This window comes from Phodopus roborovskii, unplaced genomic scaffold, assembly GCF_943737965.1.
Source record: "Phodopus roborovskii unplaced genomic scaffold, PHOROB, whole genome shotgun sequence".
Classification (NCBI taxonomy): domain Eukaryota; kingdom Metazoa; phylum Chordata; class Mammalia; order Rodentia; family Cricetidae; genus Phodopus; species Phodopus roborovskii.
In genome coordinates, this window is record NW_026126448.1 from 2,531,690 (window position 1) to 2,549,760 (window position 18,071).

The following is an 18,071-nucleotide window of genomic DNA, read 5'->3' on the forward strand; positions in this document are numbered from 1 at the left end:
GTGACTGGGTTGTGTGAATACTTCATGTGTTTACAGATACTGCTTTGATTTTTTTTTAAAGTATTAACAAATTCTAAGAGTAAATATAAAAACAGAAGTTAATCTAAAACTTGTTTGAAGAGTCAGATCATACTCAGCTATTTCAGTTGTCAGAAGACCTCAAGGAAATACTCTTTCTTATATTGGCATTTAAATGACAGTCATGAAGATGTGGAGTTAGAAGATCTGTGTTCATTTTCTGACTCTACTCGCTTGCTGTTCCTGAGCTTGCTTTTTTTACTTGTATAATTAACATGATAAAAATATTTTGCCAGTTGACTTCTGTGTGGATGGTAACAGTCTTAGAGGGCTCTGTGGAGGCCTTGCTCTTGTTAATAGAAGGATTCTGGTTCCATTTCATAAATTAGGGAGGAGAGATGGGGAAGTGGTATAATTTTGATTGTGTGTTTTATTGTCAGCTTTCTGTTTCTCTCTTTTCAGGTTGATACAGGCAACACTGGAAGGGTGTTGGCTTCAGATGCTGCTGCATTCCTGAAAAAATCAGGGCTTCCAGACTTGATTCTCGGAAAGGTAGGATGTGCTTATTATAACTAGATTATAATAAATATGGAGAAGCATAGTAGAACTGCAAATAAATTCAGAAGGATACAATCAAGAAACATACAAGTTAGAACTGAGTCATAGGAGCAGTTGTATTAATGGGATGGGGCTTGTGAAGTAGTGATTTATCCTTTTGAAAATTCAGTGATGCCAGCTGCAACACTCAGGAGAGTAGGCCCTGTGCCTTGCCTGCGCAGCAAAATAGATCCCAATCCATTGGCAGAGGTGTGGGTGAGCCAGCCCAGAAGTTGTGAGCATGGGAGAGTTGTCCCCATTACTCATCTGTCATGTGGAAGCATGGATGGGGTAAAGATGCCCTCCTCCACTCCTCACCCCCAACCCATCAGTGCCCGAGGCAGATATGAGAGATGGCCCTGAGTTCATAAGAGGGAGAGAGCTGTTTCAGTCTCTCATCAGCTACAGGACTTTGGAGAGTGGCCCCTACACCACACCTGGGCAACACAGTAAAGCTGGCCCTGAAGATGTAGGTATGGGAGAACTGACTCTGAGGTTGTGAAAGCTGGATAACTGGTCCCGCCCCATCTCACTGCTACAAGGAGTGAACTAGCCAGGGCAATGTAGGAGAGCTCACCTTGGTGGTGAGGACAGGGGAGAGTTGGCCCACTCCAATATTCACTCCATCTGTGATCTGTTGGAGCACTTAAAGAAGACCGGTCTTATAGACCCAAAGCTGCAGGATCTCCACAACACAGGGCAATGAGAGGCTAACCAAGAGGAGTTCCAGAGAGGGCTCAGTATTGACAGTGTAGCAGGAACCAGAGGCCTCTAAACCAGATCAATGACACTTTGCAATGAATACTTGCAAGTGAAGATACGTGGACCGAAGGGTTTACTCTGTGACTCACTATGTCATACTACAGCTTCCATGATGAGTTTGATTGTTCTTTTTTGTTCCTCTTAAATTTTATTCTATTTTATTTTGGGGGTGGGATGTAGCAAGGGCAGAGGCAGATATGAAAGGACAGGGGAATGAATGAGATCGAATAGCATGATGTGAAAGATACAAAGAATAAATAAAAAAGAAAATGTTAGAAAAAAAATTAAAGTGATGTGGAACATTTCTGAAACATCACTTTTGGCTAAGATGAAATGAGAAAGTAATTATATATTTGAATATTGTGGGGAGGAACAGTGCAAAGAAGGAACCTGGCTATCCACTCAAACAATTGGACCTGTGCTGTTTCCTCAATAAAGCTGCCTCTGTTTAATGTACAGAGCACATTGAGGGATTAGAAAGAACTCTTGCCAAATTATTATGCATGATATTGACATATAGTAAAAATCCTAAAATAATTTTAATAGTTTCATAATTCATTGGTAAACATTAACTAGCCAAAGGGGGGAAAATCATCTTAATATTAGAATCAAAACTAGGGTAGTATGTTTCAGTAAACAGCATTTGACTCACAATTAAACTCTGGGCTAGTGAAAAGGGCATTTGACTAGAAACTAGAACTTGGATTTAGTTTTTCCCTTGTTCCTTTAATGTTCTTAAGCCAGATCTCCTAACCTGGGCCTTCATGTCTTTGTGAAAGAGTACTGAATAATTTCTAATGAGTCTTAGATCTGTTTATACAGATCATGAAGTTATAAATTACAGGAATTTTAATCTTTTAAATGATTTTTGTTAGAATATATATATATATATATATAAAGAGATTGATTCTTTTCTCCTCTTAAATTTCAGATTTGGGATTTAGCTGACACAGATGGCAAAGGTGTCCTGAACAAACAAGTAAGATTGACAGATTTGAAGTAAAAAAAGTAGCAGACTTTTATTTTTAAGTTCAAAGTTAGTTTTTCAAGACCATGTGCCCTAACATTGGAAGTATTTTTAACTACTGAACATTTAGTTATCCAAATGCTAAAGTTTGGTGACATTGTTTTACTGAAGCTTTTATATAGTACATATATCTCCTATAGACAGACTTTGTTCTTTGTATCTTATTAAATTTCTTGAGTATACAAAATCATAAGTAAACATTGGTTTTTATTAGTAAATGTTACTATAGATAAGCCCAGACCTTTGAAAGGAGTCTTTGGGCTAATCAAACTTGAATTCTTGTGTTTTATTTCTGACATGTCAACCAAAAAAGTGGTGCACAGGATGGAAGTACACTCTAGTCTGTAAATATGTGGAAGTGGTTATAGCCAAAGGTATTGAATACCATGTACATACTTTAATATTTGGTGTATTGGAAGTTTGCTGTATCCCAATACTCTTACTTAGTACCACTGTGTAAAGCTCATTTCCTCTATGAGCATAGCTAAAACAGTGTCAAAAACAGAAAAGAGACGAGAATAATAATTAATATACCCAGCCTCTTTTATAGGAAAATTATCTGTATGGGTGTTTTGCCTGCATGCATGTGCATATTTATGTACCATATGTGTGTCTGGTGCCTGTAGGGGAACCCATGTACTTTGAAGAGCAGCCAGTTTACTAATGGTTAAGTCATCTCTAGCCTCAAGAATACTCAGTCTCTTAATTAGGATTTCAGGACTAGATTGTAGTAATCCTCATTTGAGGTTCTGAGTAGAAGGGCCAGCTCAAGACACTGAAGGCATATGGGCACTCAGTTATGGTCCACTCAATCAGCATGTATTTAAGAGCCAGGCTTTAAAAGTGCAGAGGTGAATGTGACAGATGTAGTTCCTTTGAGGAATTTATAATATAATAATTTCCTCACTGGTAGCCTGGGACATTAGATGAGTTTGAGTTGTACTTGTTACATTCAGGTTACTAGGTATATGGGTCTGCCATTGAAGTTTGAGTTTACATCGAAGGCACAGTGTTTTGTTTTGACTTTTTGAAGAAATATTTGTGTTGACTCATGGTCAACACAACCCACAGTCATTTGGCTGCATTGTTTCTGGATCTGTGATGAAGTAGAACATCAAAGCAGGAAGGAATGGTGGATGAAGGCTTGCTCACCTCCCTGCTGCTGAGACAAAAAAAGAGGAGAAGGACCTGGGGTCCCAGTATCTCCTTCAAGGGTTCACTCTCAATGACCTGCATAGGCCCTATCTCCTAAAGTTTCTTCACCATCTGGTGGCACCTTTGAGCACTACACCTTTAGCATATGAGCGATATGTGTGTTTAATGTATGTATATGTTCATGTGTTTGTGCCCTGGTTGTACCTGTGGAGATCAGAGGACATCAGGTGTCAACCTTCATTTTCCACCTTGATTGAAGTGGGATTTCTTTGTCGTTTTCCAGCTGCATATGCCAGGCTAGCTAGCCCATGAGCATCTGAAGACCCCCTTCTCCACCTCTCATCTCGCTGTAGCATGCTAGGATCACAAATGTGTACTACTATATCCATTGAGCTATCTCTCCAGCACAGAGATAATACTGTTTGGATTAACTTTTGAAAGAAAGAAAAGGAACCAGTACTGAGAATCTGTATGACAAAAAGGACACTTGGTGCTTTCTACCTACAGAATAGCTTTATTTCATTGCTCCTAATACATTGCAGGGTAGATAGACTATCCTCCTTTTAGGGAAGAATTTTATTTAAATTGCCCATGGCATTGCAGTTTTAAGCAGCAGAGCTAGAATTTAATGAAGAATTATTTCACTTCAGAGCTCATCCACAATGTGAAAGTAGATATTTCAAAACCTACTTTATGATCTGAAAATATAAAATAATGCTACAAAATACTGTGGAATAATTGTGCATTATTTTATATTTTCAGATCATAAAGTAGGTTTTGCTTTGTTTGGTTCGGTTTGGTTTTTTAAAACAGGGTTTCTTTCTCTATAGCTTTGGAGCCTGTCCTGGAACTTGCTCAGTAGACTAGGCTGGCCTTCAACTCACAGAGACCCACCTTTCTCTGCCTCCTAGTGCTGGGGTCAAAGGCATACAGCATCACCGCCCAGCATAAAGTAGGTTTTGAAAGAAGGTAGATTTGGAGAAAATACCCTAATGTTTATGCTTTTCTTTGTCAGGAATTCTTTGTTGCTTTGCGGCTTGTGGCATGTGCCCAGAATGGACTGGAAGTTTCACTGAGTAGTTTGAACCTGGCTGTTCCCCCTCCAAGATTTGTAAGAAATGATTTTATATGTAAATTTATTTTATTAGAAAGATTAGGGCTGGGGAGATGGTTCATTGGATAAAGTGCTTGCCCCTGTAAGCATGAGGACTAGAGTTAAGATCACCAGTGTCCATAGAAAAGGCTAGATAGATATAGTGACCTGTCTGTAACTGCAGAATTCAGGAAGTGAGAAGGGATTCCTCAGGGCATAGCTGGCTGGCTAAACTAGTGGAATCAGTGAACTCTGAGTCAAGTGAGAGCCCCTGCCTGCCAAAACATCCATAAACACATACTACATCATACTTACCAAAAGTTACATCACATGATTTTAAATAAAAAGTAACATACTTGATTTTTCTGCTATAATCCCTATCATTTAGCTACCTGGTTTTCCTTAGTAACTACTGCTATTACTAGTTTTGTATATGACCTTCAGAGTTTTATGTGCATATAAAAATATAAATATGCATTCATTAGTTTTCTAATGGTAACAACATTCTATCTATGTATTTGACTCCATACTCTTTAGAGTTGTAACAAACTTCATTTAGTGTTCGAATAGTATTCTTTCCTTCCTCCCTCCCTCCCTCCCTCCCTCCCTCCCTCCCTCCCTCCCTCCCTTCCTTCCTTCCTTCCTTCCTTCCTCCCTTTTTGTTTTTTTCTAGACAGGGAGTCTCTGTATTGTTTTGGAGCCTGTTCTGGAACTAGCTCTGTAGACCAGGCTGGCCTTGAACTCAGAGATCCACCTGCCTCTGCCTCCTGAGTGCTGGGATTAAAGGCATGTGCCACCAGCACCTGCTTGCATAGTATTTCTTTTTGTTTGCTATAATTTACATAAATTCCAATAGACAGTTTTTTTAAGGAAATATGATGCAACAGTTAGTAATTTTGTCATTTTCTGTATGCATAAATGTAATTGTAAATTGTTGAAAGTGAAATTGTCTTTAAGAGTTTTTGCATGTATGATTTCACTTTACCAGCAATTGGTTGGCATGTCAATTTCCTTGTGCTTTTGCTCTCATGCCATTGTCAGAGTATAGATCCATGTCAGCTTGGTGGCAAATGGTATGTTAGTGTCTAGATTTATCTTTTTAGCTTACACGTGAACTTGATTAGTTTTTAAGACACTGAATGGTTTTTATTCTGCTATGGGAATGTTTAATTCTAGACTGTGACTTTCTTTAAAAAGTAGCAAGTTAATTCTGTACCCATATCACTTACAAATATAGTCTTCCAATTTGTCATTTGTCTTTTTCTGGGTTATGTTTTTACCCCCATAATGAAATTGTTTTACTAACAAATCGTGTAACTAAAACTTACTTTTTATTTTCCTATATTTGTTATTCCTGGTGGAAGTGTGAGTGTGGATTCAAATTCTTTCTTTCATGATAGCTACCATATAGAACTAATAGAGTGTATTGGCTAATCATTCCTTTTCATACCAATTTCAAATGCCACATCAGCAATGACCTAAATTGTCATATGCATTTTTCTGTCTTTCTGGATTTTCCTGTTCTTATTCATTGACCTGTTTATCTGTGTGCCAATTTTACAGTGTTTTGATTATCATTGTTTAGGAAGTGTCTGTATATATGGTACGTATACCTTATCAACTCTATCTCCAATGTTCTCAGAAATTTAATGGCTGTTGTTTTAATTTTAAATTTAATTTTGGTGCTGCTGGAGCTAAACCCAGGGCCTTGCCTTTACTGGACAAGTGTTTTCCCACTGAGATATTCCCAATCCCTCTTCTTTAAAATTTAATATTTTAGAAGTATTAAGGCTTTTAATTTCAGGGGGCTAGAGAGATGGTTTCACAGTTAAGAGCATTGGCTTCTCGTCCAGAGGACCCTAGCTCTATTCCCAGCACCCACATGGTAGCTTGCACCTGTCTGTAACTCAAGTTGCTGGAAATCCAACACACTTTTTCTGATCTGTCCGAGCACCAGGCATGTATATAGTACACAGATGTACATTCAACCAGAATACCCATATACATTAAACTAAAGTAAAAAAAAAAAAAAATAGATTTGGTTTTGAGAATGTCTGTATTTCTCTGTTTAGATAAGACTTTCAAAGGGTTGTTATAGGTATTTGTTGCCTAGGTATAATAGATTTTTCAAATGTATTTACTTGTCTCTTGAGTCAGATAAAATAGTAACTTGATGTGCCACCATTAGGTGTCATGTACAGGGAACTTACAAGTGCTAAATAAGTTTGTTTTTCTGGTCTGCTGTCTTTAAATAATATTGGGGAAAAGGTTCATTTTTATCTTTATTTCCTAGCATGACTCCAGTAGCCCTTTGCTAACCAGTGGGACTTCAGCCACCGAGCTCCCTTGGGCTGTAAAGGTAAGCAAGTTTCTTGTATTTCTTTTGCTTCCTACTTAAAAATGCCTTTCTCCCTATCCTCAAAATACATTGTTCTGCATTGGACTTTCATATACATGTTCAAAGAGTGTAGGGAACATACTGAAATAGAAAATTTCGAGTAATGCCTTAATCTGTTAGCCATTTTGTGATCATTTTAAAAAACATTTTATTTCTTTGAATTCTAAGAATATCATTGCCAGTGTCTTCTTAGAAAAGCTACTTTATTGCTGTAGGTCAGGGTGAGTGGACAGGTGCTCCTCAAAGCATTCCGTCTCTGAAATTTTTTTAGTCTAACCTGACAGTACTAGTCTTCTAACTTTGAAATTATTTAATGTAATTTGAATAAATGTTTTTTAAAATGTTAGCTTAAACATCTGTTGTCTGTTATTTGAAGATTTGATTCTTATATGTGCAGTTAAATCCATTTTGTAATTGTTTAACTTGCCATCTTTCTTTTCATATTGCAGTCTGAAGATAAAGCCAAATATGATGCCATTTTTGATAGTTTAAGCCCAGTGGATGGATTTTTGTCTGGTGATAAAGTGAAACCAGTATTGCTCAACTCTAAGTTACCTGTGGAAATCCTTGGAAGAGTAAGATAGCAAACTTTAAATGTAATTTGCTTGTTTGTTTTGAGATGGTCTTTTTTTTTTCCCCAGGTTTTTTTGAGACTGGGTTGAGATGGTCTTAATGTGTATCTCAGGCTGGTCTCAAACTCAAGGACCACTTGCCTGAGCATCATGGGTGATGGGATTGCAGTATTGTGCTAGATGCAGTTATGATATATTTTAATTTTATATTTTTGTTTGTGAGCCTAGCCTTTAAGGGCTGAGCCATCTCTCCAGCCTGATTTATTTTAATTTTATATTTACCAGGAGCTCATTGTTTAATATACAGACAGGTCATATTAAAGTTGTGTTAGTACAGGATTATCTGTATTTGTAACATGTTAATTATTGTCATTGTATTTCTGGTTTTAGTTATTTCCTATAAAATATGAGTAGTTAGTATTAGTTACATATATAAGTCCATTGAACATACTTGTTTTTCTTTGCATGTATACTTGAATAATCTAGTTTGACAAATTTTAAGGGACTATCTGTATTTTTTAAGATTTATTTTTATTTTTAATTAAGTGTATGTATGTAGGGTATATACATGTAAGTACAGGTGCCCATAGAGTACAGAAGAAGGTGTGGGATCCCTTGGACTTGGAGTTACAAGCAGTTGTAAGCCGCCATGTGGGTACTGGGAGGTCAGCAAATGCTCCTAAGTGCTGAGCTCAGGCCCAGACCATGTATATTTTATGTCTTCTACTTTATCCTATGTATTATAGGATCTTGTTTTAAAGGAGTGTGAAATCATAAATTTTGCTCTCTGACTGGATTTCTCAATCTTTTCCCTAGATGTTTGTTAGACTTTAATTCTTTGATCTCAGGCTTCTTTATCTCCCCTCTGTCTTTTTAATGTGTGTGTGTGTGTGTTGTGAGTGTGCCACAGTTCACCAGTATGAAGATTAGGGGACAACTTGAGGGACTTGGTTTTCTCCTTCCATCATCATGCGAGTCCTGGTGATAGAACTTGGTTGTTAGGTTTGGTGGTAAGCACCTTTACCTGTCAAACTGTCAAGTTAGCCCCTTCTGTCTTTTTTGGATTTTGTTTGTTTTTGTTTTTCTCTGTGTGTGCACTCAAATATGTGTGTACATGTGGAAGCCTCAGGTGTTGCTCTTCAGAAACTGTTGTGTTTTCTTGCCTTATTTTTTGTTTTGTTTTTGAGGCATGTTCTTCCCTTATCCTGGACCTCTGCTACTCCAGGACTGGGGTTAAAGGCCTGTACTACCTAGCACCTAGACACCTAACTTTTTTTGTTTTTTGTTTTCTAAGATTTGTGTTTATGAATGTTTTGCCTGAATGTAGGTATGTACACCATGTCTGTGCCTGGTGCCCATAAAGGTTAGAAGAGGCCATTGGATCACCTGGAACTGGCATAAAGATTTTGTGAGCCTCCATATGGATGCTGGGAACTGAAACTGGTGCTTGGCAAGAGCAACAAGTACATTTCACTGCTGAGCCATCCTTCCAGCTCTAATGCCTACCTTTTTATATGGGTCTGGGAATTGAACTCAGGTCCTCATGCTTGCATGGAAAGTACTTTATTATTAGCTGAGTTACCTCCTCTGCCCGTATAGTTCATGTGCTAAATGTTCAGCTTAGTAATGTTTAGCTATTAAAGTCCTGGAGAAATCCCTCAAAAACCACCATCCTCATATGCAATCAGCAAGAACATTTTTATTATTCCAGCATGCTGGGGGTATCGCCACATATAAAAACAAAATAGTGAAAGACACCCCCACCTCTCAAGAAGGAGATGGAGACTTCTTCTTTTAAGCCTTACTAAGGAGGGTACCTAAGGAAGTTAGGTCATTTTAACTACAATTGGCTTAAACAAATGGCAATCATTAGTATGTTCTAACTGGCTAGGGTTAATTAGGGGGCTGGTGAGGGCTATTGTTCTCTTATTTTGGGGCTGGCCTAGACAAGTCCCAGATCCTGATCTTATTTGGTCATTACCTTGAGATATTATGGGCCTGCCAGTATGTACAGTTTCTCTGGTAACCCTACTATCAGGGTTGCTGAAGGTAAATTGTCCTTTGTTCATTGCTTTTTCTGGGACCATTTCCTTGAAGGCGAGAATGAGGCCTAGTGAGGCCTGGCTTGCTCCTCCCGAAGCATAGTGATATTGCTGTGTGACTTTTTTTTCCGATGGTAAGGTTAAAGCTATATCTTGGTGTCTTCAGAAATTATTTTTTTCTTTATTTAACTTGCATGTGCTCATCCATAGTTCTATACCTTTATTCTTAGCTCTTTTTAGACATCATTCTTCAATATCTTATCTGATAAAATCATAGATTACAAACTTGAATTTCCTGCTTTCCTATATAGATTTTTTTCCTAAATGTTTTAAAGACTTTAATTCTTTGACTTTGATGTTACTAAAAACTCAATTTTGCATATGCAAATTATCTACCTTTTCTTTCATTGCATACCAGCTTTTGAGAAATGCTAAAATAAATTCATAATCACTAATTTTATCTGGGTTTCTCCCTACTCCTTGCCACTTTTGTGCTGTTTCCAAAGTGATTTCTCTCCTTTCTTCATCACCACTTGCAGCCCCAGCTGGTTTACAGAGGGTCAAACCCCGGCTGCCCTGCTTCTTTAAGTGACTTTGAGAAAGTCCTTAGAAAAAAAATTCATGTTGGTTTTCAAATCTTTAAATTGGATATAATTTTGTTGATAGGGTTCCAAGGATTAAATGTGATACTAGTATATGACTTAATACAGTACATGTTACAAACACATAGAATGTTAGATGCTGTGGTGGTGACTATCATCACATTGACAGAAATACTTGTGCTTTTGCCCCTGGGTTCTTAGGTGTGCTCTCTCTGTCTCTCTCCCTTTCTCAACAGGGTTTCTTTGTGTAGCCCAGGCTGTCCTGGAACTCTCTTTGTAGACCAGGCTAACTTTGAACTCAGATCCACCATGTCTTGCAAATACTGATTTTTTTAAAAAGCTATTTTCTAGTATTATTTCCATCCTTTTCTCTATTGTGCAGTCAGTGTGAGGTTCCTAAACTTTGAATATTCTTTTTTGTTTGTTTGTTTGTTTTTCCAGACAGGGTTTCTCTGTGTAGCTTTGGAGGCTGTCCTGGAACTCGCTCTGTAGACCAGGCTGGCCTCGAACTCACAGACACCCAGCTACTTTGAATATTCTTATTTTATTGTTTTAAACGAACCTTCTGGTAACTTCTCAATGCAATTAAGACAAAGTCCAGATTCCTTTTAAGTCACTTAACAACCAGGCATTCTCATATTCCACTAGTATACTTTCTCTTCCTGTTCCTAAACAGAACATAACATAAAAGAGCATTAATTGTTCTCACTTCTCTTTTTGAAGGTTTGGGAGTTGAGTGATATTGACCATGATGGAAAGCTTGACAGAGATGAATTTGCAGTTGTAAGTAACCAACTAACTGTTCTTAAAATATGAAATATCTTAAATTTACAATGTGACAACTTATCCCCATCCATACATACCTCCGCCATATGATTAAAACAGGACTTGAACTTATGAGCTTCCTACCCCAGCCTCTGTGCTTATAGTGTGTGCCCATCAGATTGAAGTTACTAACCTTTTTAGGATTTATAGGTGTGCATATTTTTAATGAGAAAGAGAATATTTATGTTTTGCAGTCATTTTTTTCTCACTTTCGGTACTTAGGGAAGATACTTGGTTAATATATTGTAAAGATGATGGTGTGGTAATTTTGGGGGGCCCCTTAAATTACTTCAATCTTCTTTCAACTATATCTCCTAATCTTCACATTATTTCATTAAAAGGAAACGTGAACAACACTTTAGTTTCATTTTAACTGATGAGGCAGGAACATTTTGGCATCTTCCCTTATTTTAAAGATCTTTCTATTTTAGCAGTTAAGTAGTCAATATCAGATACAGGATTTACTGCTTCCTTAAGGTTATATGAAACTTTAATAGGGGTTAGTGAAGTGGTTCAATTGTTAAAGTGCTTGCATTCAAGCTCATGAACTCATGGCACCTGAGTTCAATCTTTAGAACCTAAGTTAAAGAGAAGACAATAAAGGTGTGGCTGTGAGTACTTATAATCCCAGTGCTTCTGAATCTGCAAGTGTCTGGGTTCAGTGAGAGACCATGGCTCAAAAAATAAGATGGAGAGTAAATGAGGAAGACACACCAACATTGACCTCTAACTTGTACATGCCCATGCACGTGTGCACATGCACATACACACAAACCTGCTGTGAACTTACCTGGGATAAATCTGTTATCTCCTATGTACTCTTTCTTACTTGGATGTTAGTCTGCTTACATTTTCTACCTCTGTTTTCCTAAAGAATTGGGGTGTGTGTGTGTGTGTGTGTGTGTGTGTGTGTGTGTGTACGTACGTACGTACATGAGGGCAGTTGCTTGCAGAGACCAGAGGGTGTCAGATCTCCCTGGAGCTTGAGTTATAGTTAGTTGTGAGCCACTTGATATGGGGGACTGAAGTCAGGTTCTCTGTAAGGGTAATACAAGCCCTTAGTTGCTGGTCAATTGTTTGTTTTACTTTTAAACTTGTTCTCATGAACTTGTATTTTTAAAAATCTTTTTATGCCTGAGGTGGTCATCTTTTCTCTTTTTCAATCCTGCATATTTATGCTCATAGTTCTTTTTATTTCTTTGATTCAATCTATCATTAAGTCAGTGATATTTCAAAACACCCATTCTGTAGAATTACTTATCCTTTTGTTTCACATTTTAATTTCCATCCAGTTCAGCATTTATCTTGATTTATTCCCACTTTCAAAAGTTTTTTCTAAAACTTACTGGTGTATGTGGACACAGGTGACGTGGCATGTGTGTGGAGGTCAACGGATCACATCAAAGTCTGTTCTCTTTTTCTCCCTTTACCTGGGAGCAATCTCAGATTGGCAGACTTGCACAGCTAACACCTTGACCATTTGAGTCATCTCACTGCCCCGGGGGCCTTATTGGTTGAGTTTGATTAACAGTCTGATTAGCCCAGTCAGGTCTTACACTCACACTCATTGTATATCCAAGGATGATGACCTTTGTAAAACCGTAGTAACCTACATTGGTAAATCACTTTAAAACTCCATACTTTCTTTTGATTTTACCTCATAAACCTTCCTGGGCAAAGATCTGCTCTATAGTTTTACATTGCATTTAGTTGCTTGTCTTTTCAGTTTCTTGAATTTTGACAGTTTGCCATTCTTGTCTTATTTTTATGACCTTGACTTTTTTTTTTTAAAGGAGTACTGGCCTGATAGCTTGTAGAATATCTTCCAATTTGGATTTGTCTAGAAGCAAAATACATTTGTTCAAGGGTCAGGAATATATAGTGTCATGGGAATTGCTTTTAAAATAGCATTTGCAAGATTTCTTCCCAGAAAAGTAACTTGTGGTTTTCCCCTCTTTTGTTCCTGCTAAGTGACCATAACGCCCTTCTTTACTTGGCTGTCTTTGAATCTATCATTTTTTCCCCTTCTTTCCAAGTCTTAATCTTTTCTATCAATAATAATTACTGGATCCTTACTTTATGAGGAACACGTGGCACTTGGAGATCTAAGAGGGAGCTGTACTTATAGCATGTATCACATAGTTTTTGTTTTTTGAGACTGGATTTCTCTAACAGCTCTGGCTGTCCTGGAACTTACTCTGTAGATCAGGTTGGCCTCAAACTCAAAAAGATCCGCCTGCCTTTGCCTCCCAGGTACTGGGATTATAAGGCGTGTACCACTGCTATCACTACCACCCTGATCATCACACATACACATTATTCAAATTTCTTTTCTCTTTCTCTTTTCTTCTTCTTTTTGTGTGTGATTCTTTAGACTGAATACAGGTTCTTGCATATGCTAAGCAAGTGCTCTGCAACTGAGCTATACCTCAAACCCTGAAATTAACTTTGCACTCCTGTTGTGTCTCTTGTGTTATGAAAGTGAAGGATCTTTTTTTTTTTTTTCCCCCTTTGTGTTTCTAGCATTAAGCACAGTGCCTGGTGGTCAGGCATTTTTCAGTAAATGTTTTATTAAACTAAAATGGTTAAGGAAACTTGTTTTACTTGGAAAACACACACACAAAAAAAGTGTTTTTAAATCTCTTGTAGCAACTGTTGGTTGCCACCTGCTTGAATAGATCATCAGTAAAAAAGTAAAACTTTTTTTGGTATTTCAAGACAGGGTTTCTCTGTGGCTTTGGAGACTGTCCTGGAACTAGCTCTTGTAGACCAGGCTAGTCTTGAGCTCACAGAGATCTGTCTGCCTCTGCCTCCCAAATGCTGAGATTAAAGGTGTGTGCCAACCCCCCATACCCCTCCCACCACAGCAAGTAAAACTCTTAAGGAAACTCCTAAAAGTATAGTTGCCCATTAGTAATACTTGAGAGCCCTTGCCCCGCAGATCTTCTATGACAGAGTTGGTCAGGATCTGTATTTTCAAAGCACCTCAGAGCCCGAAGTGGTGCTGCTTAATCCCAGCACTCAGGAGGCCTTCAGAGCTAGAGTTACACAGAGAAACTCTGTCTGCAAAAACAAAAACAAAAGAAAGCAAGCCCCTCATTGATCTGATGTCCACTGAAAGTTAATGTTGCTTAAAACACAAAGAGAAAACCATTCTCAAAGAAAGTCAGTAGTTGATAGTAATCCCAAGTAAATCCTTTCTGTGTAAAGTTTAGGTCTGTTTGTGATTATTTTATTTTTAAATAAAAAGGTATTCTAAAAGCTTTTGAGTTTAGTGTCTCTCTATGTAACTGTGTTCATACTCACCTACTGTATACCAGCTTGAAAACTAGAATTTCTCTTCTCTCCACACACATATGCATACGCAGAGGGGCAGGTGGGGCTGGGGGGGGGCACCATTTGATATGGTTGCTGTTGTTTCAGTGGTAGACTTTGTATCAGATACAGTACAGTATAAGATGAAAACAAGATCAGTCCAGCAGTACTAAAATCACTCTGTTCGCCTTTAATATTTATTTAGTGAACACAATTTTGGCATTAGTTTTCTTGGGGAAACTATTTTCGAGACACATGAAATTAATAACTTTAGCTTTCATTAAAAAATGTGTTGTCTGTTGGCAGCACATGTCAAGTATTGTTTTTGTTTTTTGTTTAGTGTCCACTTTTCCAGGACAAGACTTTCATCTGCAGCAAGAAAATGCTGACCTTTATATGTGTTTTAGTCACTTGTTGCATGCAAAGTGTCAATCTGATACTGCATACGTTGTGAACTTGGCTGAAGAGGATGTGCTAGGCAGATTATTTTCTTTCTGGAGCTTCAGTTTTTGGAGGCATAGTGTTCATGTGCTTTCAAACTGGCATTGAATTTTTGTTGGTTGGCTGGTGTGTGGAAAAGGCTTGTTTTGGGTCACCTGGTTGGGTCAACTAGTTAAGAGCTATCCCTGGATACACAGCATCAGAGTAACCTGGGAACTTGTTAGAAATGCAAAATCTTTGGCCTGGTTCCATTTTACTGATTTCAGAATTCTGATTATAGAGCTACTAAGCCATCCAGTTAATTCTGATGCCCACTATATAATCTGAGGTTTAGCATTTCAAATTATAAAGGAAATTGTGGTAGTATGAATTATTACACAGGTGCTGTTAATGCTGATTAAATCTTGAGCAATCAAGAATGCTGTAGCCAGGATATCATGGTTTGTACTACATACATACATACATACACAAAATTATTTTTTAAGACAGACTCTAGTATAACTTAGGCTGGCCTCAAACTCAATCCTTTGCTCCCCATTCTGAATACTGGGGTTATAGGCATGTGACAGTATGCTTGGTTTAGTGTATACTGTACCCATGGCTTCTTTAAAATATTGCATTGGGCAAGTTAGCATCTCTGGGCCTCAGTTTCTTCATTTAGAAAACATCAGCCATCATAGAAATTATGGCTCACATTTGTAATGTGTGTTCAATAAGTATTGATTTGCAAAAACTCAAATTTAGGATTTAAGATAGGATCCCAAAGCAAATTTCCTCTTGAGAGAGTTAGGATTTTCTTTTTTTGTTTGTGTGTGTGTGTGTGTGTGTGTGTGTGTTTCTTTGTTTTGTTTTTGTTTTTTTCCAGACAGGGTTTCTCTACATAACACTTCTGGCTGTCCTGGAACTCACTTTGTAGATCAGGCTAACCTTCCTTTGCCTCTCTGCTAGTATTAAAGGAATGCAGCACCACTGCCCAGCTGAAAGTTAAGATTTTCAATGGAAGAAAGTTAATAAATAATGTGCACTCTCTCCTTGTTGCTACTGGAATCCTTCTAGAGCTCACTTAACTTTGAGTGATTTTATATAAAGATATTGTTCATTTTTCTTTCATTGTATAATTTTCCCTTTTTTAAGCCATAGAAACATCATCTTCTGAAAATCTGAATGGTGCTTTGACACCTTTAAAATGGAGAAACTACATCATTTTATAGAAGTAATAGACACAAACATTTTAAGTTTTTAAAAAGTAAATAAAATGGATAGATTATAGCTTGGCATGTTCAATAGGCAGATTGTCCCCTTTTAAAAATATACATTTAAAAATATTAATTTAAAAGATTCAAAAATAGAGACTATATTGTAATGATTCATAATTAATACAAGAATATAGTGAGAAAGATCCATCCCTGCCCTTTACTGATGAAGTTCATCTTCTCTGTCCATTTACTTTTCTTAGTTTCTGGTTTATTCTTGAATTTCCTGGTCCAAATGAATACAAATAATAAATAATTACTTCCTGTTTATCATAGAAGATAACACACTTATACATCCAAACAGTGGAGGTGTGTGTTCAGCACTACTTTTTTGTTGTTTTGTTTTTGTTTTTCAAGACAACTTCTATGTAGCTTTGGAGCCTGTCCTGGAACTTGCTCTGTAGACCAGGTTGACCTCACATTCATATAGATCCACCTGCCTCTGCCTCCTGAGTGCTAGGATTAAAGGTATGCACCACCACCACCCTTCTACTTTTTCATATTTATCAGTGTGCTTTAGAACCTTGAACTTATTTTCTCATAGAATAATTTGTGCTTTTTTTTTTTTATCGAGGATTATTCCTTTGGAGGCTGCATACAATGGATTGCTTCCAATTTAAATATATAATTTCATCAGTCTGAAAATTACCATATTTGTGAAGGCAGTACCACAATGCTTTCCCATGGTTCTTTTGTTGCTTCATAGTATTTCATGGTATAGGTATACCATAATTTTTAAGTTAGTCTTTTTTTGATGGACAGTTGGGTGCAGATGCAGACAGTTTCTGTGGTTAATAATCTTTTTCATGCAGCATTTCATATGTAGGCAAATAAATGTAAGGATAGGTTCCCAGATGTGAGATGACTGAGCCAAAGAGAAGAATACATTTGTAATTTGGTGGCCAGTTTGCCTTTAGCCTTTTTTAAGTTCTTGGCTGGGAGTCCTGTAACAAAAGACATGTTCCCAAAAGAAAAATAAATTCGTTAATACGTGTAATCCATGTATAGCTGGAAGACAATTTAGGAGAAGAAAAACTCTCTAAGAAGTTGCTTAGAGCTCAGGCTTTTACAGTGTCTTCAGCATACATAAAGTTTTAGGTAAGTAACAAGACAAAGAAAAAAGCCCTTAAGTCACTAGAGGCCACAAATTTCGGGGAAGGTGGATAGATGAGTAGCTAACAGTAAATAAAGCCTAGCAGTAGTCCTTCTTATATAAGTGCCTCTGATGTACCATCGCCAAGCTGTGTAAAGTTGAGCTCAGCTGAGGCCAGAGGGTGGTTTAAGGCAGAGTTATCTTGTCTGTTGCCCAGTTGCTCTCTGCCCCAAATAATCCTGCAAAAATGCCATCTGTTACCCTTCGGTGCCCACTAGCAATGTCTGACAGTGCTTTTTTCCCACCGTTTGGCTGCCAGGTACATTATGGAACTTAGGATTCTTGCTACTTAGGCAAAATGTTAACCCACTATAATTTTAATCTGTAGTTTTAGTTTAAGAATAAAATTGAGCATGGTTTTTATGTATTCAAGGATAGGCCATTTGTGGTGTTCACTTTTTTTTGTAAATTGTCTACATAGTTTTTGTCCATCTTTTATTGGACTTAAAGTATTAATTTCTAGGATTTGTATACTAGGAGGTTATTTCTTTATAGATAGCATTTTCTACTCAAATTCTTATATTTGAGTACTTCTAAGTTTTTGTGACTTTGAGTATTTCTTCCTAAGAATGATTTAATCTTGAGTTCTTACATTTCTTCCTCTTTTTCTCCTATTACTTTACTCCTATTACTCCTTTACTTCTAAAGAATATTTGAAAAGCCAGGCCATGGTGGCTCATGCCTTTAATAATCCAGCACTTGTGAGGAAAAGGCAGAGGCAGAGGCAGGCAGATCTCTGAGTTTCAAACCAACCTGATCTACAGAGTGAGTTCCAGGACAGCCAGGGCCACATAGAGAAACCCTGTCTTGAACTCCCC

At 37.5% G+C, this 18,071-nt stretch overlaps 1 protein-coding gene across 3 annotated transcripts in view; it reads left to right on the forward strand.

Annotated features, from left to right (window-relative positions):
- Positions 1-18,071, forward strand: part of Eps15 (epidermal growth factor receptor pathway substrate 15) — a 92,509-nt gene that overhangs the window by 23,262 nt on the left and 51,176 nt on the right. For all 3 annotated transcript variants that reach the window (XM_051188444.1, XM_051188445.1, XM_051188446.1), the window contains exons 3-8: positions 481-570; positions 2,309-2,356; positions 4,575-4,670; positions 6,946-7,011; positions 7,500-7,625; positions 10,990-11,049. In XM_051188444.1, the coding sequence (XP_051044401.1) occupies positions 481-570; positions 2,309-2,356; positions 4,575-4,670; positions 6,946-7,011; positions 7,500-7,625; positions 10,990-11,049 (486 nt within the window). The remainder of the gene's footprint in view (positions 1-480; positions 571-2,308; positions 2,357-4,574; positions 4,671-6,945; positions 7,012-7,499; positions 7,626-10,989; positions 11,050-18,071) is intronic.